The 26,276-nt window shown below is 41.5% G+C and overlaps 1 protein-coding gene and 1 long non-coding RNA gene across 6 annotated transcripts; one reads left to right on the top strand and one right to left on the bottom strand.

Moving 5' to 3' along the window:
• Window positions 1–2,135: 2,135 nt before the first annotated feature.
• On the bottom strand, window positions 2,136–9,135 carry LOC147333911 (uncharacterized). Of its 2 annotated transcripts, none has more exons than XR_015125977.1 (5): window positions 8,885–9,135; window positions 6,462–6,724; window positions 6,197–6,368; window positions 5,692–5,812; window positions 2,136–5,387 (listed from the first exon to the last, which is right to left on the bottom strand). It is a non-coding gene; the product is annotated as an uncharacterized LOC147333911 (long non-coding RNA). The 2 variants fall into 2 exon arrangements; XR_015125980.1 differs by lacking the exon at window positions 8,885–9,135 and adding an exon at window positions 7,587–8,049.
• On the top strand, window positions 8,952–19,886 carry LOC147333910 (sodium/hydrogen exchanger 9B2-like). Of its 4 annotated transcripts, none has more exons than XM_086271239.1 (13): window positions 8,952–9,202; window positions 12,412–12,520; window positions 12,898–13,068; window positions 14,094–14,155; window positions 14,259–14,386; window positions 14,580–14,661; window positions 16,898–16,991; window positions 17,073–17,179; window positions 17,263–17,412; window positions 17,549–17,657; window positions 17,848–17,984; window positions 18,477–18,651; window positions 18,737–19,886. In XM_086271239.1, the coding sequence occupies exons 1-13, from the start codon at window positions 9,161–9,163 to the stop codon at window positions 18,775–18,777; spliced, it is 1,407 nt and encodes a 468-aa protein (XP_086127365.1). In that variant the 5' UTR covers window positions 8,952–9,160; the 3' UTR covers window positions 18,778–19,886. The 4 variants fall into 4 exon arrangements, with proteins under 4 accessions (XP_086127365.1, XP_086127350.1, XP_086127341.1 ...); XM_086271224.1 differs by having other exon boundaries at window positions 8,953–9,202; window positions 14,013–14,155; window positions 18,740–19,886; XM_086271215.1 differs by having other exon boundaries at window positions 8,953–9,202; window positions 14,013–14,155.
• Window positions 19,887–26,276: the final 6,390 nt, after the last annotated feature.

Genomic DNA, 26,276 nt, shown 5'->3' with positions numbered 1-26,276 from the left:
TTGTTGTTTTTGGTGTTGATGTGTACGGCTGCAGCGGGAGAGCTGCAGCCGTTGAATGTACTGTTACAGCGACCGTGTGATTACTGTAAGGGTGGACAGCGTGCGGCTTGGGGTTAGCTGGAGGCTGGCACGCCGGAGGGACCACGCTTAAATGAACATAAAAATAAAAAGTGCTAAGTAGATATATATATACATGATATATACATGAGTGCAGGTGGTGATCAGTGCCAAACATGGAATGATGCAGTGAACACAGCGTAGGGTCATGTGTTAGTGGTGGGAACAGTCATACGGTTATTGTTCATGTGTCCAACAGCAGAGGGGAAGAAACTGTTCTTATGGCGAGAGGTTCTGGTGCGAATGGACCGGAGCCTCCTGCCTGAGGGGAGCAGGTCAAACAGACTGTGTCCAGGGTGAGAAGGGTCAGCTGAGATCCGGGCTGCACGCCGCAGTGTCCTGGAGGTGTACAGGTCCTGCAGAGATGGGAGTCTGCAGCCAATCACCTTCTCAGCAGAGCGCACAACACGCTGCAGTCTCTGTTTGTCCCTGATAGTGGCTCCAGCGTACCACACGGTGATGGAGGAGGTGATTGTAGTGTAGAATTGCATCATCGTCTGTGTTGGCAGGTTGGCGGGCGATGGGGGTATGTGGCGGGGTGTGTTCTGCGATACCACTGCAGGTTTGGTGGTGGTGATGTGTACAGCTGGCAGTGGGAGAGCTGCAGCCGTTGAATGTACTGTTACGGCGACCGTGTGATTATTGTAAGAATAAACGATGCTGTGAACCATGAAAAAGCCATCGGGTCTGCTGTGGTGGTGATCTTTGTTTTGTTTTTTATCTTAAGTGCACGCAAACCAGTAAACAAATTAAAACAAATGCTGTTGATAAACTATAATACAAAAATTACAATTAAAATTCTCAACAACAAAAACAATTGGTGAAAATATAATTAATATGTAAACAACTTAACAACCCCCAAAATGTCTAAGTCACGTGACGTGACAGCGCAACACCGAAACATAACGTTGGGGGAGAGGGAGCAAAGTGTGCCTGCTCTCCGCTGACACAGCGACCTGGCTGTTTCGTCTTTGCACAGCGTTGTAAACAAGCAGAACTCAAAGTAAAGGATCAATCTCACCAGGCTAGTATCGATCCGATACCGATGCCGACTTGGTATCGACACTATTGATATTTGCTTTGATGTTTGCCAAAACTCATCAGAACTTTTTAGATAACATTTGTTACTTTTCAAATTCTATATGTATTAAGTTATGCAGGCTTGTTTGCACAACAAGGCTAAATAATTAAACTTTTCTGAATCGAAATAGTCTACAGTCGTCGTTTCAGTTGTTTCTGTGATTCACTGAAACATAATTACAAGCACTTCATACGTTTCAAAGGCTTTTATCGACAATTACATGACATGTATGCCAAGAGTCAGTATTTTCCGTGTTGGCCCTTCTTTTTCAGGACCTCTACAATTCGACTGGGCATGCTCTCAATCACTTCTGGGCCAAATCCTGACTGATAGCAACCCATTCTGCCATAATCACTTCTTGGAGTTTGTCAGAATTTATGGGTTTTTGTTTGTCCACCCGCCTCTTGAGGATTGACCGCAAGTTCTCAATGGGATTAACATCTGGGAGTTTCCAGGCCATGGACCCAAAATTTCAACGTTTTGTTCCCCGAGCTACTTAGTTATCACTTTTGCCTTATGGCACGGTGCTCCATCGTGCTGGAAAATCTGTGTCTTACCTCTTACTTTTATTTTTATTTAATTACATCTCTAAAGAGATCTCTGAGCATGAAAAATCTGTAAATCACATTATCATGTTATGTTTATACCTTTTAAGAAGTTGTTGTTGTTGTTTTTTTTAGCTTTTTTTATTTTATTTTATTTTTAGCATTTTTTAAATGTTAACAGCAATTATATGGAGTACATTTTAGGGTCTTAATAATTCTTGACCATGAAATGCACCCACTTTAAGAGGTTTGGCAAGAAGAGGATAAAGGACACCACCTTACTCACAGTCCATGTCTCTAACCCAGTTAGCGCTCTCTCTTACACATGCGCGCGCGCATGCACCTGTTCCTGGTAAAGGTACACAGCAAAATCGCCAGTGTTAAATTGACACTGTGAGTGTTAAATTTAACACTAGAAAAGTGTCTATATGTGTCCACTCTTTTGAGTGTTAAATTAACACTTTTCAAAGTGTTATATTTTTAACAACGAGCTAGTGTTATTTTAACACTGCACAGAGTTAAAAATTAACACTGAGTAACACTGACCAGTGTCAAAAATATTCTACACTGGTGTTAAGTGTTAAAAATTAACACCGAATAGTGTTGGTGGTACTTTACACTAGCCCTGGTGTTAAAAAATTCAACTCTGAATAGTGTTAATTTTCTAACACTAACACTAGTGTCAGTCAAATCATTAATACCACCAGATTACAATAAACTCCCATTAATCTCTGATATCTCTACTGCTACAATTAACCCCCAACATCCACCCATTACAAAGAAATACAAGACATTAACGTTCCAAAATACTTTGTATTCAGATACACCACAAGTAAACAAGTCATACAAAATTACAGTATGGGACAATGTACATTTTGTCATCAGTGCCATTTGAAAATTGCCTATCATAAGGTCTATAGTACACCAGATCATCTACAGAGATCAGTGCAAAGACATCTAATCCATCCTCAATAACAAATGCATTTAAGTGATCATTGAAATATACTGTTGAGACCTTACAAGTTAGAAGATAAGTATTGAAATCGCTAACAATTATACTGACAATCTTACTGAACAAAGGCATCTCATTTTCAACACCAGAACAAACATACATCCCAACTTGATATTCTGTACCATAACTTTTGACCCAGGAAGTTGTAGAAACAATAGAAGAAACATCAAACATTTTATTCAGTGCTTCACTGCCTTTTAAGCTGCTGGCCAAGACTTCATTAATGGGGCCGAACTGTAATCTTTTAAAATAAAAATTTTCAAAATGAAAGGCTAATTGATTCTGATGTTTTTTTACTAGTGTTTTTGTGATATTTTTAAAGTTCTTTACAGATCTTTTGAAGAACTTGTGCTTTGCTTCAAATCTCATGCACCACATATGTATGAGTGGCCCAATTTTTCTAATGCAGCGTGGGTAATGGATCATTAGGTGGTGCTTTGGAATCAAATTCCGTTCTGGAAAGAGAGATTTGAAAGCCTTGTGATGATCGGCAATCAGATGTTTCAAATAGCAAGTCATGCCATGAGTTATAATGGGTGAAAAAACAATGTTCACAATTTGAACTAACAAAAGTAGCAAGTTCCAATGTCCATCATTTCTGCAAACGATATCTCCAAAAATCAATGGGCTATTCCGCAAAAGACACCATGACTGCACAGCATTAAGCCCAAGATCTTTGCTGTTGTCATCCAGTTTTAGCCCACCTGGCCTGTTCCTTCTCTGTGCATATCCGTAGTTAAAGCTTATAATTCTCTGTGACAATGAATTCAAGGATATCAAAGAGGTCTTAATCAAGTACTGAAACACAAGCTTTAACTCATACTGCACCACTCCCTCTAGTAGATCATGCATTATGTCTACAGCATAGTTGTCTGAAATATGGAACAGCCGAAGTGAATTGAGTAAACAATTTCTTTTTACACCAAATGTTGAGGCCAAAGCAGGATTTTGTTGAATGGCACCACAGTGTTTGTAATGAAGTTCTTTGGAACGCAGTGTTAAGCCTACATGATCTTCACTAAAAACTGACTGCAACTCTGTCTTATCAGTTAAACAAAATCTACAACAATAGTTTGCACTAAATGATTCAACAAAACCAAAAATGCTATGTAAAGCCAAGTTGTCACCTGTAATCTGAAAAAGCGAACCTCTCACAGGTGTGGCTGAAAAGGGCACTTGCATTCCTTCAGTTTCTAAAATCTTTAGATCATCAACAAGTGGCTTTAGGATAGGATCAAACCCATATTTTTTTAAGTCTTCTGAATGAAAAAGGGCTACAAGATGAATGTTCATCAACACAGAATTTAACTCTGGTGGCAAATTTCTCAAAACAAAATAAATACAACCAAGTTTGTGCACCCCCTTTTTTGAGCCTAAAGGATTAGCAGTTTCAAAATCGTCATAGTAGAGCTGGATCTGGAGAGCATGTTCTTGTTGTGAGAATAAACTGTGATTTTTGAAGTAGGAGCCGTCATTTAAATCTCTGTACAATCCCTCCATGTTTAGTTTTTTTTCTGGAAACTGCTACAAAGTTCACTGTTTCGAAACATAGATGAAAGGGATCCCATGATAGGAACGTACATGAATTTATCATTGACAGGAACTTGCCTGTATGTCCCTGTTGTTCTATCTTTGCGTACATCAAAACGCACACCAAGAACATGCTCTATGGGTTCAACTATTTTCCATTTTTGCTCAAAATATCTTATCCTTTTAGATTCTGTGTTAAGACATGAAAATGGATTTTCAAGCTGATCAAAGCAATCCTCAACTTTTTCTAAGGTTTCTCTTGATGTATCAGTTGACAAACAGTCGACAACAGATTGTTTTGCATGTGCATGGATGTCATTAACCAGTTCCTCCAATGAACCAACTAAACACTGTACAGTACTTTCAGGAACTCCTGATGATTGTACTTGAGCAATAACAGAGCTGCACATGTTCAGTATTTGCCTTTTTTCAACTGGAACCGGTGTAGTTATTGTCATGGGATGAGCCACATTTACAGGCTGTGAAACAGAGGTTCCATCGTTAGGTACAGGCTCAAAATTGTTGATGACCTCAGAGTGAACGCAGTCTCCATGTGCTCGGAATAAGTGCCGCTTGTAACCAGAGTACGTGTGAAAGATAAATGAACATCCAGGCTCTCCACAGGTCAAACGTAAAAACTTTCCTGGGTACAAACCATGCTGGAACTTCAAATGTCTAAATAACACTGAGCAACTTGTGTGGTGTATCTTGCAAATGTAACAGATGAACATTTCCAGTCAAAGTGCTGAATAGTGGATATCTTTAAACCGTACAGTGAAGACTTCCTCTTGTTTCATTGACCCGAGGACTGTCCTTCACGCTGCCAACATCAATGCCATACACTTGATGGTCTGGATGAATGTGTAGAAGTTGTCCAATGCCTTATCAAAGGACACGGCAAATTAAAAAATGTGCCTTGAAAAGTTTTGCCTTGTCAAAACCTGCATCTCCCATCTGTGTCACACAGGGAATGACCTTTTGATCTAGGACAATGTAGAAACTTTGGGTAGAAACTTTGGATGATGTTCTTTCTTTCTCCAACCCACAGGACGAATGGCTGAGTGGGGCCAGCCTTAAGAAAAGCCTCTGTGCTACCTCCCACCTGAGGGAGAGAAAGAAACCAAGTGATTCACATTAAACAAAATTGATAATCTGATGTTGAGGCATTGCTGTTTGAAATTATGACAATATTAAAATGTTTCACTCCGCGCGCACAATTATTTTTGTTTCAATGTGTACATTTAGTTTTAATAGAAACAATGACATGTCAGTCCTGCAACACCAAGCTTGTCTGGGATAGATACATCTGCTGCAGGTTGGATCACCTTGCCATCTTAAAATATCAGCCGTTGATAATTTGCATCTGTTCTCATCAAAAGAGAAATATACAATTCTAAAAAGCATACCTTGATGAATTTCATTAGGTGGTGAGCAGCATCTGATGTGCTAATCTTTGAAGACGTCCTTCCCTTAGATGTTGGAGTGAAGTGAAGCAGCAAAAGATGGCAGCCGCCTCGCAGTCCCAAACTACAGAATAGAAATTAAGATCATCACAATTACTGTCATTTAAAGGACCACAGCAGTCATTTTTCCACGTTATGTAATACCATGATGACATTTTAGACACCTGATAATTTTTCTAATAAGGCAGTTTTCCAGCGCCTTGGTATAAAAATTCATTTCTAGAGACTTAAAATCTTCTGGCCACCAAGTGAAGTAGATATCGAGTCATAACAATAGTAAGATTATGTAACTTTTTTTGTGTTCAAACTACATTAAATGTCATTTCAGGTTTAACATGTTTGTAAGCTTGTTTTCATACCATACAGAAATGAGTGATATATTGTGTTGCGGGAATTAAGCAAATGCTGTAAAGGCATGCAAAATCTACCATTTCCAACTTACACTTACCAGCCTCGTTAGAGTAACGCTGTGCAGAAATGAGCAGCTCATCCAATTCTGTACTCTGGGACAGATTTTTGCAATCTTTGATGATCCTTGGCTTGAAGAATGTTGGCCACTTTGCAAGGAACTTACCAGACACTTCCTCCCCAAAAAACAGCATTGTGAAGTCTTGGTCAATCTTAAACACAAAGTGTAACAACAGAAACAACACATTAACAAGAAAACAAACAAAGGAACCACAAAGCAGTCATTAAATTATTTTATGCCTTACCAAGCCAGGTGTATCCAGAAATCTTGGGAAAAGGTCCAGGACAGTAGAAGCTGTGGCAGGTTCTTGAACCACTTTTTGCCTATGTTGAAATGTCACCTTCATGTTGTCTTTGACATGTTTCATGTCAGTTGAGTGCCTCTTCCTTGCATTTATCACCTGACAACGGCCTCACATTTGAACACAAGTTGCGAAGAGTCTTGGGGCTGTCTTGAAAAGCTGACTTTGATTAGTTCATCTCTTCTTGGGAACCAGCATATCACCACCTGCCAAGAGTAAAATAAGGTCCAGCATATAACACCATTTCTTTGCAAAATATCTAGCATGTCTAGTCCCTTTAGACTGAGTTAAAATTAATTTTGTTAAGAAAAACATCCTTGATCCATTTTTTAAGTAGTACAAGCTGTGTAACATGACTGCAATACAGTATTCTCTCAACTATCACAGGGGTTAGTAGGAACCATATTTCTATTTTATTATTTTTTATATATTTTAAGCGATAAAAACCCTCCCCACAAATATTCCTGACAATGTAGCGTTTGGTTTGTTCGTTTTTAAATTTCAAATATTGTATAACAAGACAAAACTGCAAATATGAACGCATCCCCCCCTCTCCCTCTTAACTAACCGATGCCTTTAATTGAACTACCAAATTAACACAATGGTCCTCTCTTTCTGGTCAGACACTTTGCAGCACTTCTGCTGTAATTTTATTCATATTTAACAAAATAAAAATGCAGAAATAAGTGTACACATTAGTTTTTGACTCTCACTGAACTAACAAAGCCAATCCCTCCACATGTTTGTACTCTCTTGTTACCTCGGCCAGGTCCGCGGCTCTGAACCGTGGTAATGACACCTCTGGCCAATCCGGTTGTTCAGTGATGACGCGACGAATCCTACTTCCGGGTCTAAAGTAGTCTGCGTTTAATATGGCTTTTGTGTTGTTAACATGTTTAATGTTTTGTATTTTCTTCTATTTGATCTCAAAAAGCTCCTAAAACAGTCAGTGATCCCTGTTGACCTCCCTCGGCTTTTATTACCACTAATCATTTATTTAAGCTCAGTCTTTAAAACCTTAGGATGTAACTACAGCCCAGCCTATGCAGCAGTATATGAATGACTAACCTCGTATTGTGGATGGATTATCTCAGTTGTTCTCCTGGCTGAAGTTTGGTCCTTTTACAGCATCCTGCCATGCGATTACATTTGTTCCTGACCACCGAGAACACTCACGGTAACTTTTATCGAGTGGGAAAAAAGTTAGCTTGTTTATATTATGCTAACATAGCTGTGTCGCTAGCGGTCACCTAGCACATCATTATATACCAGCTAGCCAAACTTCAGTAACCCTACAAACGTCACTGCTGTTTAGTTTTCTGTCTTCATTTATGCTGGAAGTGATAACAGAGCTGTACGTTTTAATTTGTTTCCAAAACCCGCAGTCAGGACATGCTATATTGTATTTAGATAGAAGCTAGCGAGCTAACTCCCTGCTAACTTCTAACTCCGTTAAATGTCATAAATTCCGTTTTCATGGATGCCTGGATGTTAAACTCAATTCTTACACCTGGTAGAGCAGAACGCTGATCATTTTATTAAAGATGGAAGACTTTAGACAGTTTTTCAACTCTCAGTAATCCCATAGTGATCGTTTGATATATGGACCTGCAGCGGAGTTTAGACCCAGACACGGCTAGTGACGTCAGACTGAACAACCGGATACGCTGGGTTGTCGGGCTTGTAGCTTTACTGTCAGCGAACACAGGGTACAGTCGAATCTTAACAGCTTTCTTACAACCAGGCACTCATTTTGGCGGCAGTGGTTATTATTATATTTACATGCTCTCTTCTTCCATTTCTCATCGGTAACAGCTCTTACTTTCTCCCTCTCTCGCGCTCAAACACACAACGGGAGGGGCAGTTCCACACGTTCTCCCCGCAGCACGGACTACACTACCCATGAGGGCCGGTAACACTCTGCCCTCATTGCCTTTATATTAAATCATTTTTGGCTAATGACAAAAAAAAGTCACTTTAAGGGCCAAATTGCATTATACTTCTTCACCTCACCTGACGTGGGCCGCAAGTGGCCTTTGGCCCACGAGTGGCCTCTGGGCCGCGAGTTTGAGACCACTGACCCTAAGGCTTTAAAAGGCATTTAATAAAAACTGTGAAATATATTAACATGTAATATTCATTACAGTCTGCCAATAGCCAGATTATGCTAAATGAATATTAGGAAAGAAACTGGTACTTTGCAGAATTCTAGCTAGCAGTAGCCCAGCTTAACAAAAACAGTTAAAATTCAAATATGACACTTAAAGATGATGTATTTTGATATAAATACTATTTCTTTTACTAGTTATCATGTTACTTGTTCTAACATCAATCTAAAACTTAATATTTAACCGAATAAAACTTACCGCATCAGCAAGAAAAAATGGCGACCGAAGATTCTGGATTGCGAAGCTCCACAGGAAATGAAGGTGTGGTCTAATTTAACACCCACAGTGTTAAAATGCAGTAACGACTAAAATCTACACTTACACTTTTCAGGAATCAACTCCCGATGTGTTATTTTAACTCGATTAAGTGTTGAACTAACTCGGAACTCTGTTGAAATCTACTAACACTGAAAAATCAACACTGGCATTTTTGCTGTAGGGAGTAAAGTTCAGGCTGGTCAAGAGGACAGAGAAATGCCCCGGAGGAAGACGGAGGAGCTGGACGGCACGACCACGGTGAGGGCTTGATGAGTCACCCCTGAAAGGCTATTTATAGAAAACATATGCATGTGTTGCGGTTGTTCTTGCTCCAGACTCTGTGATTATAAAGGTTTAGGCCAAATGTATGTGGACAGATGAGCACTTATAATTTGCACCGATGTTTTTTTGAAATTCTATACGTGAAAAGTGAGCGCGAGAGCCCTCGGTGCGCCTGCTCGCTGCTGAAGTCAAAGTAAACTTTATTGTCATCTCCGCTACATACAGTCCAGTATATAGTGAGACGAGACGACGAGGCTCCAGTTACAGCGGTGCAAGTAAACAAACAATAAATATACACTTTAGGACTCGGGGTAAAGGGATCAATAACAATTTAAAATGTATATTTTATATTTTGTTGATTTAAAGTCTCACACACAACCCGTTTTTAAAGTTTAAAAACAGAGAAAAGAAGAGGAGGAGTGTAGCGACTTCCTCAGTCGCTAGAGGCCGGGGACTGAGCCTGCCTATTTGCCTGACGCGCTGTCAACTTTACGCCATAATGCGAGAGGTGGAATTGCTTGTTTATTAAAGTGCTTGAAAAGTTTACAGAGCAATAAAACATCACAGGCTCTAATGCAACAATTAAGGGGAAACTCGTTGTGCTGCGGTCAACAAAAACTACGGCGACCCAGCCCTCTGTCAAAATCAAACCAGTGAAAGACAAACTGACAACGCCCTCTTAATGTCACCGCTAGCACCCGCGTGACTCCCGTTACACATCACCATAGCAACCAAACAAATGAAAACCCAGTGATCCTTAAAATTCAATACATTTACAGTTTTTTCTGATTGCGTAAGCACATTTTTTGTAACTATTGGCTAATTTTGCAAAACTCTTCACACAAATAAGAAAACCTGTCACCCAATCATCAAAACATTGTAGTTCTCTTGCAAAAGCAAACACAGCTAGATTAACTCTTCACACCTTCGTAAAAATGGTGTTTCCGTATCAAACAGTACACACAAGCCATCATCTACTAAGCACACAATGCGCCAACTACACACTGATGGTATGAATACAAAACACATCTGGCTTTTGCTTTCTCTGTGCACAAGGTAGGCTATGTCAGTTTGAGCTCATACTGCTGTCATAGATCCATAAGCATAGAGGGATCCAAACTTCAAGTACTGGTGTTTATTCAAACACATCAAAACAAACACAAGTGTTTATTTCCAAGTATAGGATTATTTGCAATCGCCATAATGACTATATGGGTTACTTGGTCTGCAGTGAACATGCTTCCTCTGCCCCCAGCATCTGGTCATCTAGCAATTCTGTAAAGTAACAACTTCAGTATTTTTACATCAATGGTATTGGTGTGTTTCTCATTGGCATACGGCAGTGCTACAAATCTTTGTGCAAAGTGACTGTACTAACCGATTCTCATTTCAAGATGTCCTTATGGTGCTTGCTACAGTGTAGCGGCTCGAGTTAGGCTGGACCCGTTGGCCAGCTACCCTCAGGGTCATTCCACGGTTGATTACATGGTCCACTATTGTAGCTCTGATGTCATCAGCAATTCTATTTCTTACTCTTCTTACCCTTCCTCTCCCCCCTCCTCATCTTCCTCTCCCCCTCCTCGTCTTCCTCTCCCCCCTCCTCGTCTTCCTCTTGCTCCTCCTTGTCCTTGTCGTCCTCTTCATCCTACTTCTTCACCTCCACGTCCTCTTCCTCGGCCTCCTCTACTTCTCACTCTTTCTGCTCCTTCCATTGTACTCCGCACACACAGCTTACCTGTATTATAGTGCTTAGGCTGATTGCAAAGTGAACTAATTATCTAAAAAAGTTTTCACATGTGAAAGTGTGTCAGACAGTTGGCAAATTAGTGTTAATGATAGCCATACATGTGTATACTTTTGCTAGGAGTGTGTTGGAGATTTGGTAATTGAGTGTTGTGCAGTGAATTGTGCCTACCGTTTTGCAAAGTGTGTGTTACAAAATTGCAAACTGAGTGCAAAGCAGTCTTTGTGCTTTTAGTTTTGCAAACTCAGTGAGTGGTTTTGCTATAAGTCTGAATAGTTTTAGAAACTGTGCTACAGGAATCACAGTTAGGGTTTAAGCATTCAGAAAAAACTGTAATTATGGCTCCTACAAGGAGAAACGAGCAAAAGATACAGGTAAGCAGATGTGCGATTGGATAATGGCAGGTCATCCTGAAACAATCAGAATACTTTATTAATCCCTAAGGAAATTATGTGGGTTACAGTTACTCCAAGAAGAAATGGTAAAAATAGCAACAGTAACAGACTAAACTCCTAACAATATATACAATAATATAATATTAATTAGTCAATTTTAATTGTTGATTTGTCCTGTTCTCATTGCATGACGAAGTATGATGTCTGTTTAGTAGCCGTTTGCATACTATGCATACTCTCTCTCTCTTCATATGTATGAGGTGTGTGCGTGTGTGTGTGTGTGTGTGTGGAGGGGGGGGGGGGGGGGGGGGGCAGAGGGGGTGTTCGCCCAGGGCGCCCAACAGGCTAGGACCACTGGGTGTGTGTGTCTGTGTGAGTGAAAGACAGAGAGGGAGAGCAAGCGACAGATTTTGTGTTATAAGCTTCATGTTATGGATGCACAGTGTGAGCACTCAGGTCGTATCTGAGCATCGGGCCGTATAGTGTGAGACCCTGCATCGTGACCTATGAACTTCTAAACCCTGCGAGTCAATTGTGCAAAAGCAGAGCAGAAGCTGAATAACGCGACTGAAGAAAAAGAAAACTTGCACAGTGTATGCCCAGCTTAAGACATAAAGACTGGTTGGCAATGTTCTGGAAATGATCAATTGCTAAAAAAAAATGTATTTTCCCATCCGGTTGGTGGGTGGTAGCAGGAGGTAGTAACTATGAAACTGGTTGCAAAAGGAAGTAGTTGCTAGCAATCTCTAGCTGAAATTTGTTGCAAGTTGTGCTCTTTGTCAGTTGGAAGTTGCAATAAAAAGGCACAACTTTTACTTGAAAGACAAATGTCCGATAATCGGCAATATTTCAGACAAGGTGGAGTCTTCTATGCAAACTGCAGTAATCTGTTGAGATATTTTTTCCCTAGCATTTAGTGGTTGCCATGGAATTACCAGGCAGTATCTAGGCAAGTATGATCAGGTGATTAAGGTCCAATTATCTAACTTGATCATATGTATTAAATAAAAATCAAAAACAGAAAAAAAAAATCTGTGTGTGGACAGATGACGATGCCATCATCTGAGTCACCCTCCTCATGCTGCGCGCCCTGCATCAGTCTGAAGGACAGATGTCCTCGACCTCAGGGACTCGTCAACCTGCTCATCACTAAAGGTAACAAACACTCATAATGTGAGAATTATCAGCCCAAGGACCAGAAGTGGGTCGAGTATCCAAAAATTGTACATTGTAAAAACATCAACAAAATAAGGCACACCAATTCCAATTTCCAGATTTCAGTTTTTCACAACATAAAACCTTTTTAATCGGTATCTACAGTAAATAATATAAATATATAAACAATGCAAACCACTTCCAGTGACAATGCTGTATACTTTAACGGAATACAGTTACTCATATTTTGTATTTTAAATAACGGCGGTACATGTATTCCGTTACTCCTCAACACTGACTGTGAATATGTGTACTATCAGAGAAATAGAGAAACTATGAAACTTAACGAGTCTAAAAGATTTCCCGTCTGCTTGCAGTCTGTTTGTTTGCTCTGCTGTTCGGAGTCGTCTGGTCCATCACGGGAAAAGAGTGTTTACCTGGAGGGAACCTGTTCGGCATCATCATCCTCTTCATCTGCTCCGTGCTGGGAGGGAAGCTGGTGGGAATGATCCAGCTGCCCACACTGCCCCCCTTTCCTCCGCTACTTGGTACAGCCCAGTAACTTATTGTGTTGTAGTCTCATCCAGATTAATAGAGGTCATGTAAAACGTAATAAATACTTCCTGTGTTAAATATAGAGCTTACAGTGTAGCACATGCAAGTTCCCAGCATTTATACTCGAGCGCTGTTATGTGCTGCAATTGTGCAGCTAGAACACTAGGGGGTGCTGCGATTTCTCTCTTTGAGAATGATCCATTCTCCATCAATCCAACCACTCGCTTTCAGTCAGTGTTTTGCATTATAAATATGTTCTACTTTCAGGGGTGTATGCAATGTTATGTAGCGGCTTTTGTTTGAAAAACACAAACACAAAAGCTGCCACATATTTTGCTTTTTTTGTAGTTTTACTAAAGTTCTTTTGTAGTCCATTTGAAAGTTGTGGTTGGTGGTTGTGAAAGAAAAAGTCAAGTTCGACTTGGCTCAGTTTTCTCACATGGGCCTCTGCTATTCAGTGTACAATGCTATTTTATTTTCTTATAAGAAGGAGAAGGAGAACAGTCCTCATATGTGACATAAATGGACATTTGAATATTGGAACATCCATGATAAACACCAAAATAATGCATAATAGGAAAGTATAAAGGCAATGTTAATCCACTCTATAATACAGCCTGCATCCCTAACAGTACTTCATGCATACAAACTTTTTCCATTATATTACCTGAAAATCTTCACTGCTTATTATTTCTTCATGTCAGTAAAACTTGAATTGTTGTCCTCTTATCCTATGTACAGTATCTATCAGTAAGTATATGTAGATACTTAGACGTACATTGCGATTTCAAATAAAATACAATTAAATTCCATTTAATTTTAGGGGGATCACACCCTCAGTCACAGGCCATATCACAAAGTGCTACCACACATTATGTTAGTTATGGTCCTTACAACTACAGCATGCCTGTACAAACTTGTGTGTGCGTGCGTGTAGGTATGCTGCTGGCGGGTCTGCTGTTGCGTAATGTTCCTTACATAACAGACGCCATCTTTATTGACACTCACTGGTCTGCAGCTCTGAGGAACATCGCCTTGTCCATCATCCTGACCAGAGCTGGTCTGGGCCTCAACCCTGAGGTACACAAACAGTCAAATACTGTAGCAGCATACAATTCCTGACATGCTGGTAGTTACACACAGAAAATCAAATGCAGTCTCTTAAATCCTTGTTTGCATGCAGGCTTTAAGTCGACTGAAAGCAGTGTGCGTACGTGTTGCAGTTGGACCCTGTATGGTGGAAGCCTGCATTGGTGCTGTGGTTTCTCACTTCCTGCTGGGTCTGCCATGGGTTTGGGGTTTCATACTGGGGTAATTTGCACACACATACACACACACACACACAATGGTCTTAGTCAATACTTTAGTTGACATGTTGGAATCTCTTAAACAGACTTTAAACAGGTGGTTTCTGCATGTTAATTGCAGCTATTTCTTTCTGTATGGCTGATCCAAACTAAGTAAAGTGACACTCACTGTATCTGTGGTGTGTGTGTTTGTGCAGTTTTGTACTGGCTGCCGTTTCTCCAGCAGTTGTTTTTCCTTCAATGCTGCTTCTGCAGAGAGAAGGATATGGAGTGGAGAAGGTAAATTATCACCCGTTACTATCATCACTACATTTGACTGATGAAAGGTTCATCCTGCTAGAAGGGGCAGCATATGGGCGGAAAAACAGATGAGCCTGAGATGAGTCTATAGAAATGAGAAAACATGTGTGTAGGCTTATGCAGAGCAAGTATAACCTAAAAATAACAGCCATTACAGCAGTTCTAGAGGACTCTAGAACTGCTGTAATGGCTCTAGCTCCATCAACACATTCTGAGCGATTGCTAAGCTTCCTAATTGTGTCCTAGCCCCTTTACAAGGACCCACAGTGACCTCTAGGAGACCCACTGTGGCCCTTAATACCTTCTACAAAGTTACAAGCTTAAGCAGAATCAGAATACTTTATTGATCCCTTATTGATCACTTATCAATAAGGTATTAGTCACTCATTAGTCACTTATTGATAAATAGCTGGATAAGAAGAAGAGCATGTGCAACAGGTGCAACAGGGGTGTAGCTGTAGCAGCAAACAGTGTGTTAAGTGGATGCGTTGTACAGGGAGATGGCCACAGGCAGGAATGATTTCCTGTGTCGTTCAGTGGTGCTTTTCGGTAATCTCAGTCTCTCACTGAACGAGCTCCTGTGACTGACCAACATGTCATGGAGTGGGTGGGAGGTGTTATCTAACATTGTCTTTATCTTGGACAGCATCCGCCTCTCCGACACCACCTTGAGGGAGTCCAGCTCCATCCCCACAACATTGCTGGCCTTACGGATCAGTTTATTAAGTCTGTTGGCATCTGCGACCCTCAGCCTGCTCCCCCAGCATGCAACAGCATAGAGGATCGCACTGGCCACAACAGACTCATAGAAAATCCTCAGCATTTTCTGGCAGATGTTGAAGGACCTCAGTCGCCTCAAAAAATAGAGACGACTCTGGCCCGTCCTGTAAAGTGCTGTGGTGTTTTTAGCCCAGTCCAGTTTATTGTGAGTGTGTACTCCAAGGTATTTATAGTCCTCCACAATGTCAACACTGACCCCCTGGATTGAAACAGGGGTCAAGTGTTTCCTGGTTTTCCTGAAGTCCACGATCAGTTCCTTGGTCTTTGCCACGTTGAGCTGCAGATGATTCTGCTCACACCACGTGACAAAGGAGTCGACCACAGCCCGGTACTCTGTCTCATCATCCCTGCTGATGCATCCAACCACCGCAGAGTCATCAGAAAACTTCTGAAGATGGCAGGTCTCTGTGCAGTGGCTGAAGTCTGTGGTGTAGAGGGTGAAGAGGAAGGGGGAGAGGACAGTCCCCTGTGGTGCCCCTGTGTTGCTGATCACCTTGTCAGACACACACTGTGGGAGACGTACATGTTGTGGTCTTCCTGTCAGGTAATCAACAATCCAGGACACCAGAGAAGCATCCACCTGCATCGCTGCTAACTTATCACCCAGGAGGGTCGGCCTGATGGTGTTGAAAGCACTGGAAAAGTCAAAAAACATGACCCTCACAGTGCTCGCCGGCTGGTCCAGATGGGTGTAGACACGATTGAGCAGGTAGATGATGGCGTCCTCAGTTCTGAGACAAGGCTGGTAAGCAAACTGAAGGGGATCCAGATGTGGTCTGACTATGGGTCGGAGCTGGTGCAGGATGAGCCTTTCCAGGGTCTTCATGATGTGGGAGGTCAGTGCCACAGGCCTGTAATCCTGGGGGCCACTGGGACGTGGCGTCTTTGGTACAGGGACGAGGCATGATGTCTTCCACATCACTGGGACCCTCTGCAGACTCAGACTCAGCATGAACAGTTTATGGAAGACTCCACACAGCTGGGGGGCACAGGCCTTGAGGATGCGGAGACTCACTTCGCCTGGTCCACAGACTTGCTTGAGTGGAGTCTCCTCATTTGCATCTGAACCTGGTCTTGAGAGAAAGTGATGGGTGGTGGAGGGGTGTCAGGAGCATCCCTTGAAGCTTTTAATAGGATAGTGATTCAGTAACAATAGCCTTCTAAAGGATTTGTAAACCTTATCAGTTATCCCTCCAAATTAATTCATAAGCTTGTAATACACAAGTACTTTCAGCTACTTAGTAGTAGCTGCTACAGCTACTACTAAAAGTCTTAAAATACTTGAAGTTTATTTAAATCAAAGTGACACTCCTAATCACCCAAAAGAGCTCAAGGCTCCTTCAGGACTGACTAATAGTTAAGCTTCACCAACCCAAGAGCTTCCAAAGGGTCAAGAACATTTAAAGCTCTAATGTCACTGTGTGTTGTTCTTCAGGGAATCCCCACCCTCCTGCTTGCAGCTGGAAGCTTTGATGTTATTCTCGCCATAACAGGATTCTCTACTTGTTTGGGAATCGCCTTCTCTACAGGTCAAAGAAAGTTTTTCTGTCCTGTGCTTTATGGTTTGTGTTTTTTCTAGTCTACATGGTCTCGTTGTGTTTGTCCTGCAGGTTCTACATGGATGAACATACTGAAGGGTCTGCTGGAGGTGGTGGGAGGCATCGTAGCTGGTATGATCCTGGGCATGTTCTTGTACTGCTTCCCCAGCAATGACCAGGTCTGACATTTTTATATTAATATGATTTTTCCTTTTTTAATTGTTCATAAAATGTGTCTTTAATATCTTCTGTCTGATCGCAGGAGGATCTGGTATTGAGGAGGACCCTCATGTTGCTGGGTCTGTCCACATTTTCAGTCTTCACCTGTAATGTTATAGGTTTTGCTGGAGCTGGAAGTCTCTGTACACTGGTGCTGGCTTTCCTGGCTGCACTGGGCTGGAAGACTGAAAAGGTATCATATATCAGGATCACTTTAACCTGCATCCTGCCCCTTGGATTTTTGTCATGTTTACCCTAAACCAACATGTCTTTTAATGGCTGGCACCATGGAATGTGGTTAATCCAGGTATCTCTAACTTCACAATCAGGCACCAGTAGCAGAAATAGTTGGTCGGTCATGGGATGTATTTCAGCCACTTCTCTTTGGTCTGATTGGAGCTGAGATCACGATTAAAGCACTCAGCCCAAGTACTGTGGGTAAGAACATTATGCTACCAGTATATTTCAGTTAGACTTTGCTCCATTTGTGTCTAGATTTTGTTCTCAGTTACTAGGAGCCCAGTGGGCCCAGTAATCAAAGAGCTTTAACCTGCAGAGCAAAAAATTTCACGGCTTGAGGAAAGTTAAGATACTGGTTTCCTCTTTGTTGTTGTGTCTATGCCCTTAGGTCTGGGTATGGCCTGCATTCTTATTGGTCTGGTGATCCGTCTACTTGTCACCTTCCTGTTGGTTCATTACGGAGGATTCAACTTAAAAGAGAAGCTCTTCATTTCTGTGGCCTGGCTGCCTAAAGCTACTGTGCAGGTCTGTGAGTGTGTAATCCTGATATTAGACTGCTAGAAGATATTCATTTTTCAAGAATAGTGTGCCCGACTTTATTAAACCAGAACTAGAAGCACCCCAGACTTATCCAGAAACTTCTAAAGGATCCATAACGTCTCTTAACACTCCTAAAATGCCACTGGTGTCCAGAACAGCCACTAAAATTATCCACACACATCGTGTCTTTTATAAACCACTGAAATCACTAGATTGAATTGATTAGAACTACCTACATGGCTCCTGAATTCTCTTTATTGACTTCGAAAACCTAAATTACTACGTTAATCTCATAAACATGTTCTAGTTTTTCATTAGTCATGAAACCCAAGGTCCTATACATCTTCCTCAGTTATGACTAAGAACTAAAAAAGTACTGTTGTTTCCATTAAAACCACCTCTGTGACTTTAATGATACATGCCTTCATTGTTAATCTGCACTTCTCCTGAGCAGTTATTTATGTCTGTATGTGCTAGGCTGCCATTGGCTCCAAGGCATTGGACATGGCGAGGAAGGAAGGGGACGAGGCCTTAATTAAGTTTGGTTCGGATGTGCTAACATTAGCGGTGTTAGCCATCTTGATCACAGCTCCAGTTGGTGCACTGGGTATCGGACTGGCAGGACCACGTCTCCTGGCCCGGCAGGTCAAAGGTCAGCAGGCATACACATCTACACACTGTGTAGTGGCTTCATAATTTTACTAAAATCACTGAATGTCTTTTTTTCCCGACCTCAGCAGAAGAGATGGAAGGTGAAGCTACACCATCTTACCTGTGAGAGTATTACACCATCTTATCCACCTTATACTTCTAATCAAATAATTGTTGAATCATTGTACGGCCATAGGCCACATTATGCCTTTGATTAAAGGTTGTGAAATCATTACACTGTTTTATGATGCATTTTACTGCTGAGTTATAAGAAATGCTGTTTGTGTAGAATCATGGCCTTCCTTTTCTGATTACAAAGAGAACAGAACATACTGTAGAGTTTTTCTGCCCCATCTCATCAGGAGGAGATAAAACAGGAAGCCAAGGCCGTCACTTAGGCGCTGTAAGATAGAAAGAATGTGAGGGTTTAGGCTTTATGGCCCTGAAGGGAGGGGGAAAAAGCTGTAAGAGTCTTTGTAACTGTTGGACACTTCGAGATGTTGCCAGACACCCTCCTGTGCACATCTCCCGTCTGGACATCGGTAATGCTCAAAGTGTTGTATAGAAAGAATTGTATAGAATAAAGAGATTTTTGATTGAGCATTTATACACCATTTATACACCGAGTGTTGTTTCTCCTTCAGCCCAAAGATGGTAAATGGTAAAGGGCCTGTATTTGTATAGCGCTTTTCTAGCCCCTAAGGACCCCAAAGCGCTTTTCGCAACCAGTCATCCACACAATCACACACTGGTGATGGCAAGCTACAGTGTAGCCACATCCACCCTGGGGCGCACTGACAGAGGCGAGGCTGCTGAACACTGGCGCCACCGGGCCCTCTGACCACCACCAGTAGGCAACGGGTGAAGTGTCTTGCCCAAGGACACAACGACCGAGACTGTCCAAGCCGGGGCTCGAACTGGCAACTTTCCGATTACAAGGCGAACTCTTGAGCCACGATCGCCACAGATGAAAGAATTGGGGTATTTAACATACCGCAACGGGGCCGTTCAAGAAAAAGACCGCTTAAAAAACTCCTTATATACAAACTGTATATACAATATATTGGTATGTCCACACATAATGTAAATGATAATCAGAGTTTAGCTGCAGTTCATTTATATATACTGGCTGTAGGTTTCTCCTATTGTCTCATATACTCAGGTTAGAAACTGTAAATTTGTAAATGTTCATATTTTTATTAGGCTATTATTAATAAAGCAAATGTGTTAAAAGTACTGATATATTCTGTGTTATAACATTTTACATATTTCAGCTATTTTACAATCCTTTGAAATGAACTCTGTTTGTTAAGCGTCACATGTCTGAGCTACACCGGTCTTAGATATACTGGTGGAAACCTCCATGTTTGTATGAAAGATGAGGACTCGTCTGCAAGCACTCGTCCACTCCTGGCCAAGTGGCAGTGAAATGTTTTTACAGGTATTGTTACTACGTCAGTGGTTTTGCTCTTCAAGGGCATCACAAACATGTCCTTTGTAGTGTTGTAAACTATACTATGTTGATTTTTATGCAGCATTTGTTTTTGTTAATCCAATTATTAATTTTACATTACACTATAATGTTATCAGCTCATTAGCAGTGACAGTATGTGTTTTATAAACCAATTCCTGGTTAGCTAGTGTAGCTAGCTAGTAATGGGGTGGCTGTAGCTCAGGTGGCAGAGCAGGTCAGCCACTAATCAGAAGGTCGGTGGTTCGATCCCAGGCTGCCTCCTGGCTGCATGCCAAATATCCTTGGGCAAGATACTAACCCCATGTTTGCCTACTGGTGGTGGTCAGAGGGCCCGGTGGCGCCTGTGTCCGGCAGCCTCGCCTCTGTCAGTGCGCCCCAGGGCAGCTGTGGCTACAATGTAGCTTGCCATCGCCAGTGTGTGAATGTGTGTGTGAATGGGTGAATGACTGAATGTAGTGTAAAGCGCTTTGGGGTCCTATGGACTAGAAAAGCGCTATACAAATGCAGGCCATTTACCATTAGTGTCAATATAAGCTAAAATATATTTGCCACACCAGATTTAATTTTTTTTACTTCAGTTTTTTCTGTTTTTCTGTTTGTCTGTTGAATAAATGAAGTACAGCTGAGGCCATTCATCATATGGGGAGTGGTAGAGTTTAGCTAGCATGCTAGTCTGATGTGTTGTTGTTTTTTGGTTATTTTGGTGTGGTGGACTTATGTAGATAGACTTGATGTTGGAAGTCAGGTCTTTAAAATTACACCACATTCAATAACAAAAAACAAAGCAATCATTTCTGATTTCAGATTTGGTTTGTTATAAAAAGGTATTTTTTTTTTACTGTTATATTTGTTTAAAACATGCAAAACGCAAATATTAGATACAGATTAAGTAAATTATGGCAGTAACTGATGCTTTTCCTCTCAGAGGCTGGATGTGTGCCTTGGATGTTCTACTGAAAAACCAATGGCAGCACAAACTTGACACTAATCATGGGTCTAAAGATGAAAAACGACATGTACTTGAGTTTGTTACTCAAATCCACCAGCTGCTGCCTGAACACACTGAGATTTAATTATAGAGGACTTTTAAGATCCCCCAAGTCCACCAGTGATAGCAGTATCAATACCTTTTAATGCTGCTTGTTAGTAAAGTGGACGTCAACAGGAAACGAGCAAAAACTGAGCTGCTGTAGGCGTTTCCTCAACTTGACTGGACCAAAGCACTTAAACACCAACCGCTTGATGGAGGCAATGACTGGCAGCTATCAGGTCTTAGAAATAACAGTAGCTTAAGCTAATAGCTAAATCCAAGTGCCAGTATTAATGCAACAAGCCTCCCCACCACACAAATAAGCAAGCAAATAAGTCACTACACTGCTTAATAAACCAATAAAATGGATAGTATAGAGGAGGACGAGAACACCTGTAACTGTTGTAGAGCCTGATTAACACTGCCTGGTTATCTGGCTGAGTGCTGAATGAGCCAGCTGTGCTCTTGGGTGTGCCAGGACAGCCACACAACATCTAAGTGTGTGAAGAGGACTTTTGATTTACATTAAAAAACTAGAGTCTACTAAATAGATATCGTTTAAAGCACTGCAGCACAGTACCTTTAATACCTACAGCATGCTCTAGTTGCTATAATAAAATATCATGGTCCACAACACTGAATGTGTGCTTTAGAGCAGGTAACGCTATAACATTACCTGCTGTTCACCATTCGTGGCCTCCCTGTTTCGTGGATTTTTTGTGTGCAATTTTGCATGGTTTTTTTTAAACAGCGCATAGTGTTCTGCTTCCTCATTGGCTGTAGACCACTGTCAATCAGTCTCGTGCCGTGTCTCCTGTACAGTACAGAATGCATTCAGCTTGTCAAATTCCCATTAATCTTCGATCACTAGCAGTGTGACTCTGAAGTGTTTTACTGTAAGTTTTCTCCCCAACAAACAACAATGTTGACGAAACGTTTTGCAGTCAAAGGAATCTGTGGTAGCACCCAAAAGGCAGAGGAAGATGCTAACCATCGCACAAAAAGTTGGACATCTGGACATGCTAAAGAAAGGTAGAAGTTACTGTATTTTTCAGATTATAAAGCTCGCCGGATTATAAGGCGCATTAAGCGAAACAAAACAGTCAGAGAAGTTAAACTTTACTCAGCTCATTCTTCTTGCTTCCCCTACTTCGTACGATTGATTCATAAATGTTGCATTCTCTGCCAGCTGGTCTATTCCTATGTTCTAAACCTGAAAAAAGGGTTTGATCTTTAGTTTCATTCTATTTCTGGACTTATTTTTCTACGATGGTTTGAACTTTTGAGAGTGTTTAAAAGTAATGAAAATATTCATGCCTGTCTGAGAAAAGTGTATAAAGCATTTAGTGAGGGGTATTACAGCCTTAAAACATCTATAATAATTATAAAATATAAAGCCTGCTACCATCAACACAGGAGCACCTCAGGGATGTGTCCTCTCGCCACTGCTCTACTCCCTCTACACTTCAGACTGTGTGGCCACCCATGGCTCCAACACCATTGTGAAGTTTGCTGACGACACAGTGGTGTTGGGTGCCATCTCCAACAACGATGAGGCGGCCTACATGGATGAAGTGAAGAATCTGGCATCGTGGTGCCAGGACAACCACCTCCAGCTGAACATCGGCAAGACCAAGGAGCTGGTGGTGGACTTCAGAAGGGGTCAGCACAGAGACTACAAGCCCATTATCATCAATGGAGCTCCAGTGGAGAGGGTGCAGTCCTTCAAGTATCTCGGTGTCCGTATCTCCTCAGACCTGACATGGGCTGCCCACATTCAGGTCCAGACCAAAAAGGCTAGGCAGCGCCTGTATCACCTTCGACAACTGAGGAAGTTCAGGGTCTCTCCAAAGATCCTCAGGATTTTCTATACAGGCGCTGTGGAGAGCATCCTCACACAGAACATGACATCGTGGTTTGGGAACAGCTGTGTGAAGGACCAAAAAGCTCTCCAGAGAGTGATCCGTACAGCAGAACGCTGCTGCAGGATTGCTCTCCCCCCGCTTCAGGACACCTACACCAGGAGATGCTGGACTAGAGCAGCGCAGATACTGAAGGACCCGTCCCATCCTGGCAACAAACTGTTCCAACTTCTGCAATCTGGTAGAAGGTTCCACATCATCTGGGCAAGGACAGAGAGACTCAAGAGGAGCTTCTATCGCCAAGCCATCCGGGCCCTAAACACACACACCCGCCCTCTCACATCATCTATAACTGACTGAGACAGGACTCTCTTCCAGACACTCTAAACCCAGGCACAATGTACATTTCAAATTCCTTAAATTTTAAATATGTTTATATTGTCTATCCTGTAAAATAGTCAGATGTCTATTCATATTAATGTACAGAATTCACCTGCTTGCTGCTACTACTGCACATTCACCCAATGTACATATTATATATATATATATCAGAATCAGAATCAGAATACTTTATTGATCCCTGGGGGAAATTATTTTTTGTTACAGTGCTCCATTTTAAACCAACATTAAGACAAGACAGACAATACGCTAACTAAGAATAGTACAATATATACATATATATACATACATACATACATAAGTCACTTATAAATAAATAGTTGGAAAAGAAACATGTGTAGCTGTAGCAGTAACCAGTGTGTTAAGTGGATGCGTTGTACAGGGAGATGGCCACAGGCAGGAATGATTTCCTGTGTCGTTCAGTGGTGCTTTTTGGTAATCTCAGTCTCTCACTGAACGAGCTCCTGTGACTGACCAACATGTCATGGAGTGGGTGGGAGGTGTTATCCAACATTGTCTTTATCTTGGACAGCATCCGCCTCTCCGACACCACCTTGAGGGAGTCCAGCTCCATCCCCACAACATCGCTGGCCTTACGGATCAGTTTATTAAGTCTGTTGGCATCTGCGACCCTCAGCCTGCTCCCCCAGCATGCAACAGCATAGAGGATCGCACTGGCCACAACAGACTCATAGAAAATCCTCAGCATTTTATATATATATATATATATAATGTTCTTCCTCTACCCCCCCCCCCCCCCCCCCCCCCAATTTTTGCACATGTCGAGGAGCGTGTCAGGCTACATTTCCCTGTGTGTTATACTTGTATAACTATGCATGTGACAGATAAAGAACCTTGAACCTTGAATGTATGTATACCACAATACATGTGGTTTAAAAAAGCAAAGATGGTAAAATCCCAGAGCTCAGGCATTCGAAACAAGACCTCACAAACCATTTATTTTGCAAACAGTTCGCACCAATCTCAGCACGTTACCACAGGAACCAAAGACCAGGTACAGTCAAGAACAGAGGTGAGAATATTCACGCACATATTTTAAAATATTTTTTCATATATTCTTTGGGATCTCATGTAATATTGGTACCAAACCATTATCACACAGCTACTGGATTTCAGTGCAGATTATAAACCATCCCACACACATACTTGTAGTCTGTAACCCAACCCTGCCACATGCAGATAAACGCTGTGTGTCTCCAGACTTGCAGTGTTGGTCTTAGTCACTGTCTATTACAACAGTGAACATCCAGGATTTGGGCATTGAAACGGGGGTGGAGTACAAATACCTGGGTGTTCACCTCAATAACAAACTGCATTGGTCCACAAACACAAATGCACTCCACAAAAAGGGTCTAAGCCATCTCCACCTGAGCCTGTACGAGCTCGTTCAGCAGTAAACTTTTACACCCACAGTGTAGGATGGAGCGCTACCGCAGGTCATTCTCATCAGCAGCTGTTAGATTAAAGAACACAGTTTAGTTCTGTACAAACAAATTTCAGTTGCTTAAGTATATAGGACTACTTTGTGTCTATATTCCTCTTGCTATAAGAACTATCTAACATCAAAATGTCTAATTTGTGATAATAAAGGTTTATTCTATCCTATTCTATTCTGAACTATTCTAATAAATATCACTTTCAAATATCTCACTCAGATTCACAACCATCCTGAGTTAAACTGAGTTGCATGACAAACACAATGAGACGCGTGTGTTTCCTGTTTCTGCTCGTCACCTCAAACAAAACATCTTCAGTCATAACCACAGTCAGTCAGACAGACACCAGTGGAAAGAAAACCCCCGAAGTGGAACTGTGGTCTTTTGTAAATTTTTCCATAAAGGCACCAATATCAGCTTTTGTAGCATTCGCTTTGCAACCATAGTTAATACTTTATGACTGAAATGTGCTGCAAAAAGGTTGAGGTGATATCGCTGTTTCAGGCCATGCATAAATCACAGGTGGTAATGCTCAGGTTGATGAAATAATCAACAAAGCACAAACAATGGGCTTTCCAATTCTACAGGTGTTAATTCTTGACATACTGTGATAAAATACTTGCCACAGTTTGGCACCATGGTGCCAAACTGTGGCAAGCTAGATGTGTGAGTGTGGGTGGAAGACATCTAAAGAGAAAAGTATTACTGGACAGTAATGGCATGAGTAGCAATTTGTCCAGATGGCCACAAGAAAGAAAGTCATTCAAGACTTGTAGGCACAAAGAAATTTTGGATTTATTTAAATGTTTAATGTAAGTTGTTTGTGTTTTCTGCATTCATTTAACCTCAAGAGCTAATTGTTATTTGCTGCAGACCAAGTGAAAGCATGTGTAATGGACATAGCTACCATGACATCATCACTGAGGGAGAGCAGAAACATGCAAGTCCCTGTTAAGTCCATGCATGAAGCCTCGAGCTATATTTACATCACCATCTTGGTATTTTGAACCCACGTGAGGTTGGTTAGGGTGGATCTTACTATCGAAGTGAGAAAACTAGTCCAGAGGGGAAGCTTCAAAGTGTTCAGTGACAGTTCTGTGTATCCAATCATATATTGTATAGCAAGACTCTGTTAACAAACAGCTTGGTTCATTTAATTGTACAAAATGAAAAATGTCTCCACATGTCCACCTATCCTGGATCATGTGACAGAGCAGGTGCGAGCTGACTGTGTGTTGAGAGAAGGAGGAACTAAATCACAAACAAAAAGCGAGCCTTTTATTGTGGCGGAACATGAATACAAAAATAAAGCAAAAAGGCAAACAGGGGTAAAACTAAACTGGAAAAACTAAACTATGATAACTGACATGAACATGATTATGAGCAGGAGCATGATGGACGCTA

This window comes from Aulonocara sp. 'chitande type north' Nkhata Bay, linkage group LG3 (assembly GCF_057382095.1).
Source record: "Aulonocara sp. 'chitande type north' Nkhata Bay isolate Kocher_YH1m ecotype deep benthic linkage group LG3, A_spYH_male_GT1.1, whole genome shotgun sequence".
Taxonomy (NCBI): Eukaryota; Metazoa; Chordata; class Actinopteri; order Cichliformes; family Cichlidae; genus Aulonocara; species Aulonocara sp. 'chitande type north' Nkhata Bay.
The sequence above is the reverse complement of the archived record's forward strand: the minus strand, read 5'-3'. Positions and strand labels throughout refer to the sequence as shown.

Coding starts and splice junctions, on each gene's coding strand:
- LOC147333910 (XM_086271215.1), top strand. CDS start 9,161: ATGCCCCGGAGGAAGACGGAGGAGCTGGACGGCACGACCACG. Junction 12,521..12,897: donor CAACCTGCTCATCACTAAAG/GTAACAAACACT, acceptor GTCTGCTTGCAG/TCTGTTTGTTTGCTCTGCTG. Junction 14,662..16,897: donor AAGGATATGGAGTGGAGAAG/GTAAATTATCAC, acceptor GTTGTTCTTCAG/GGAATCCCCACCCTCCTGCT.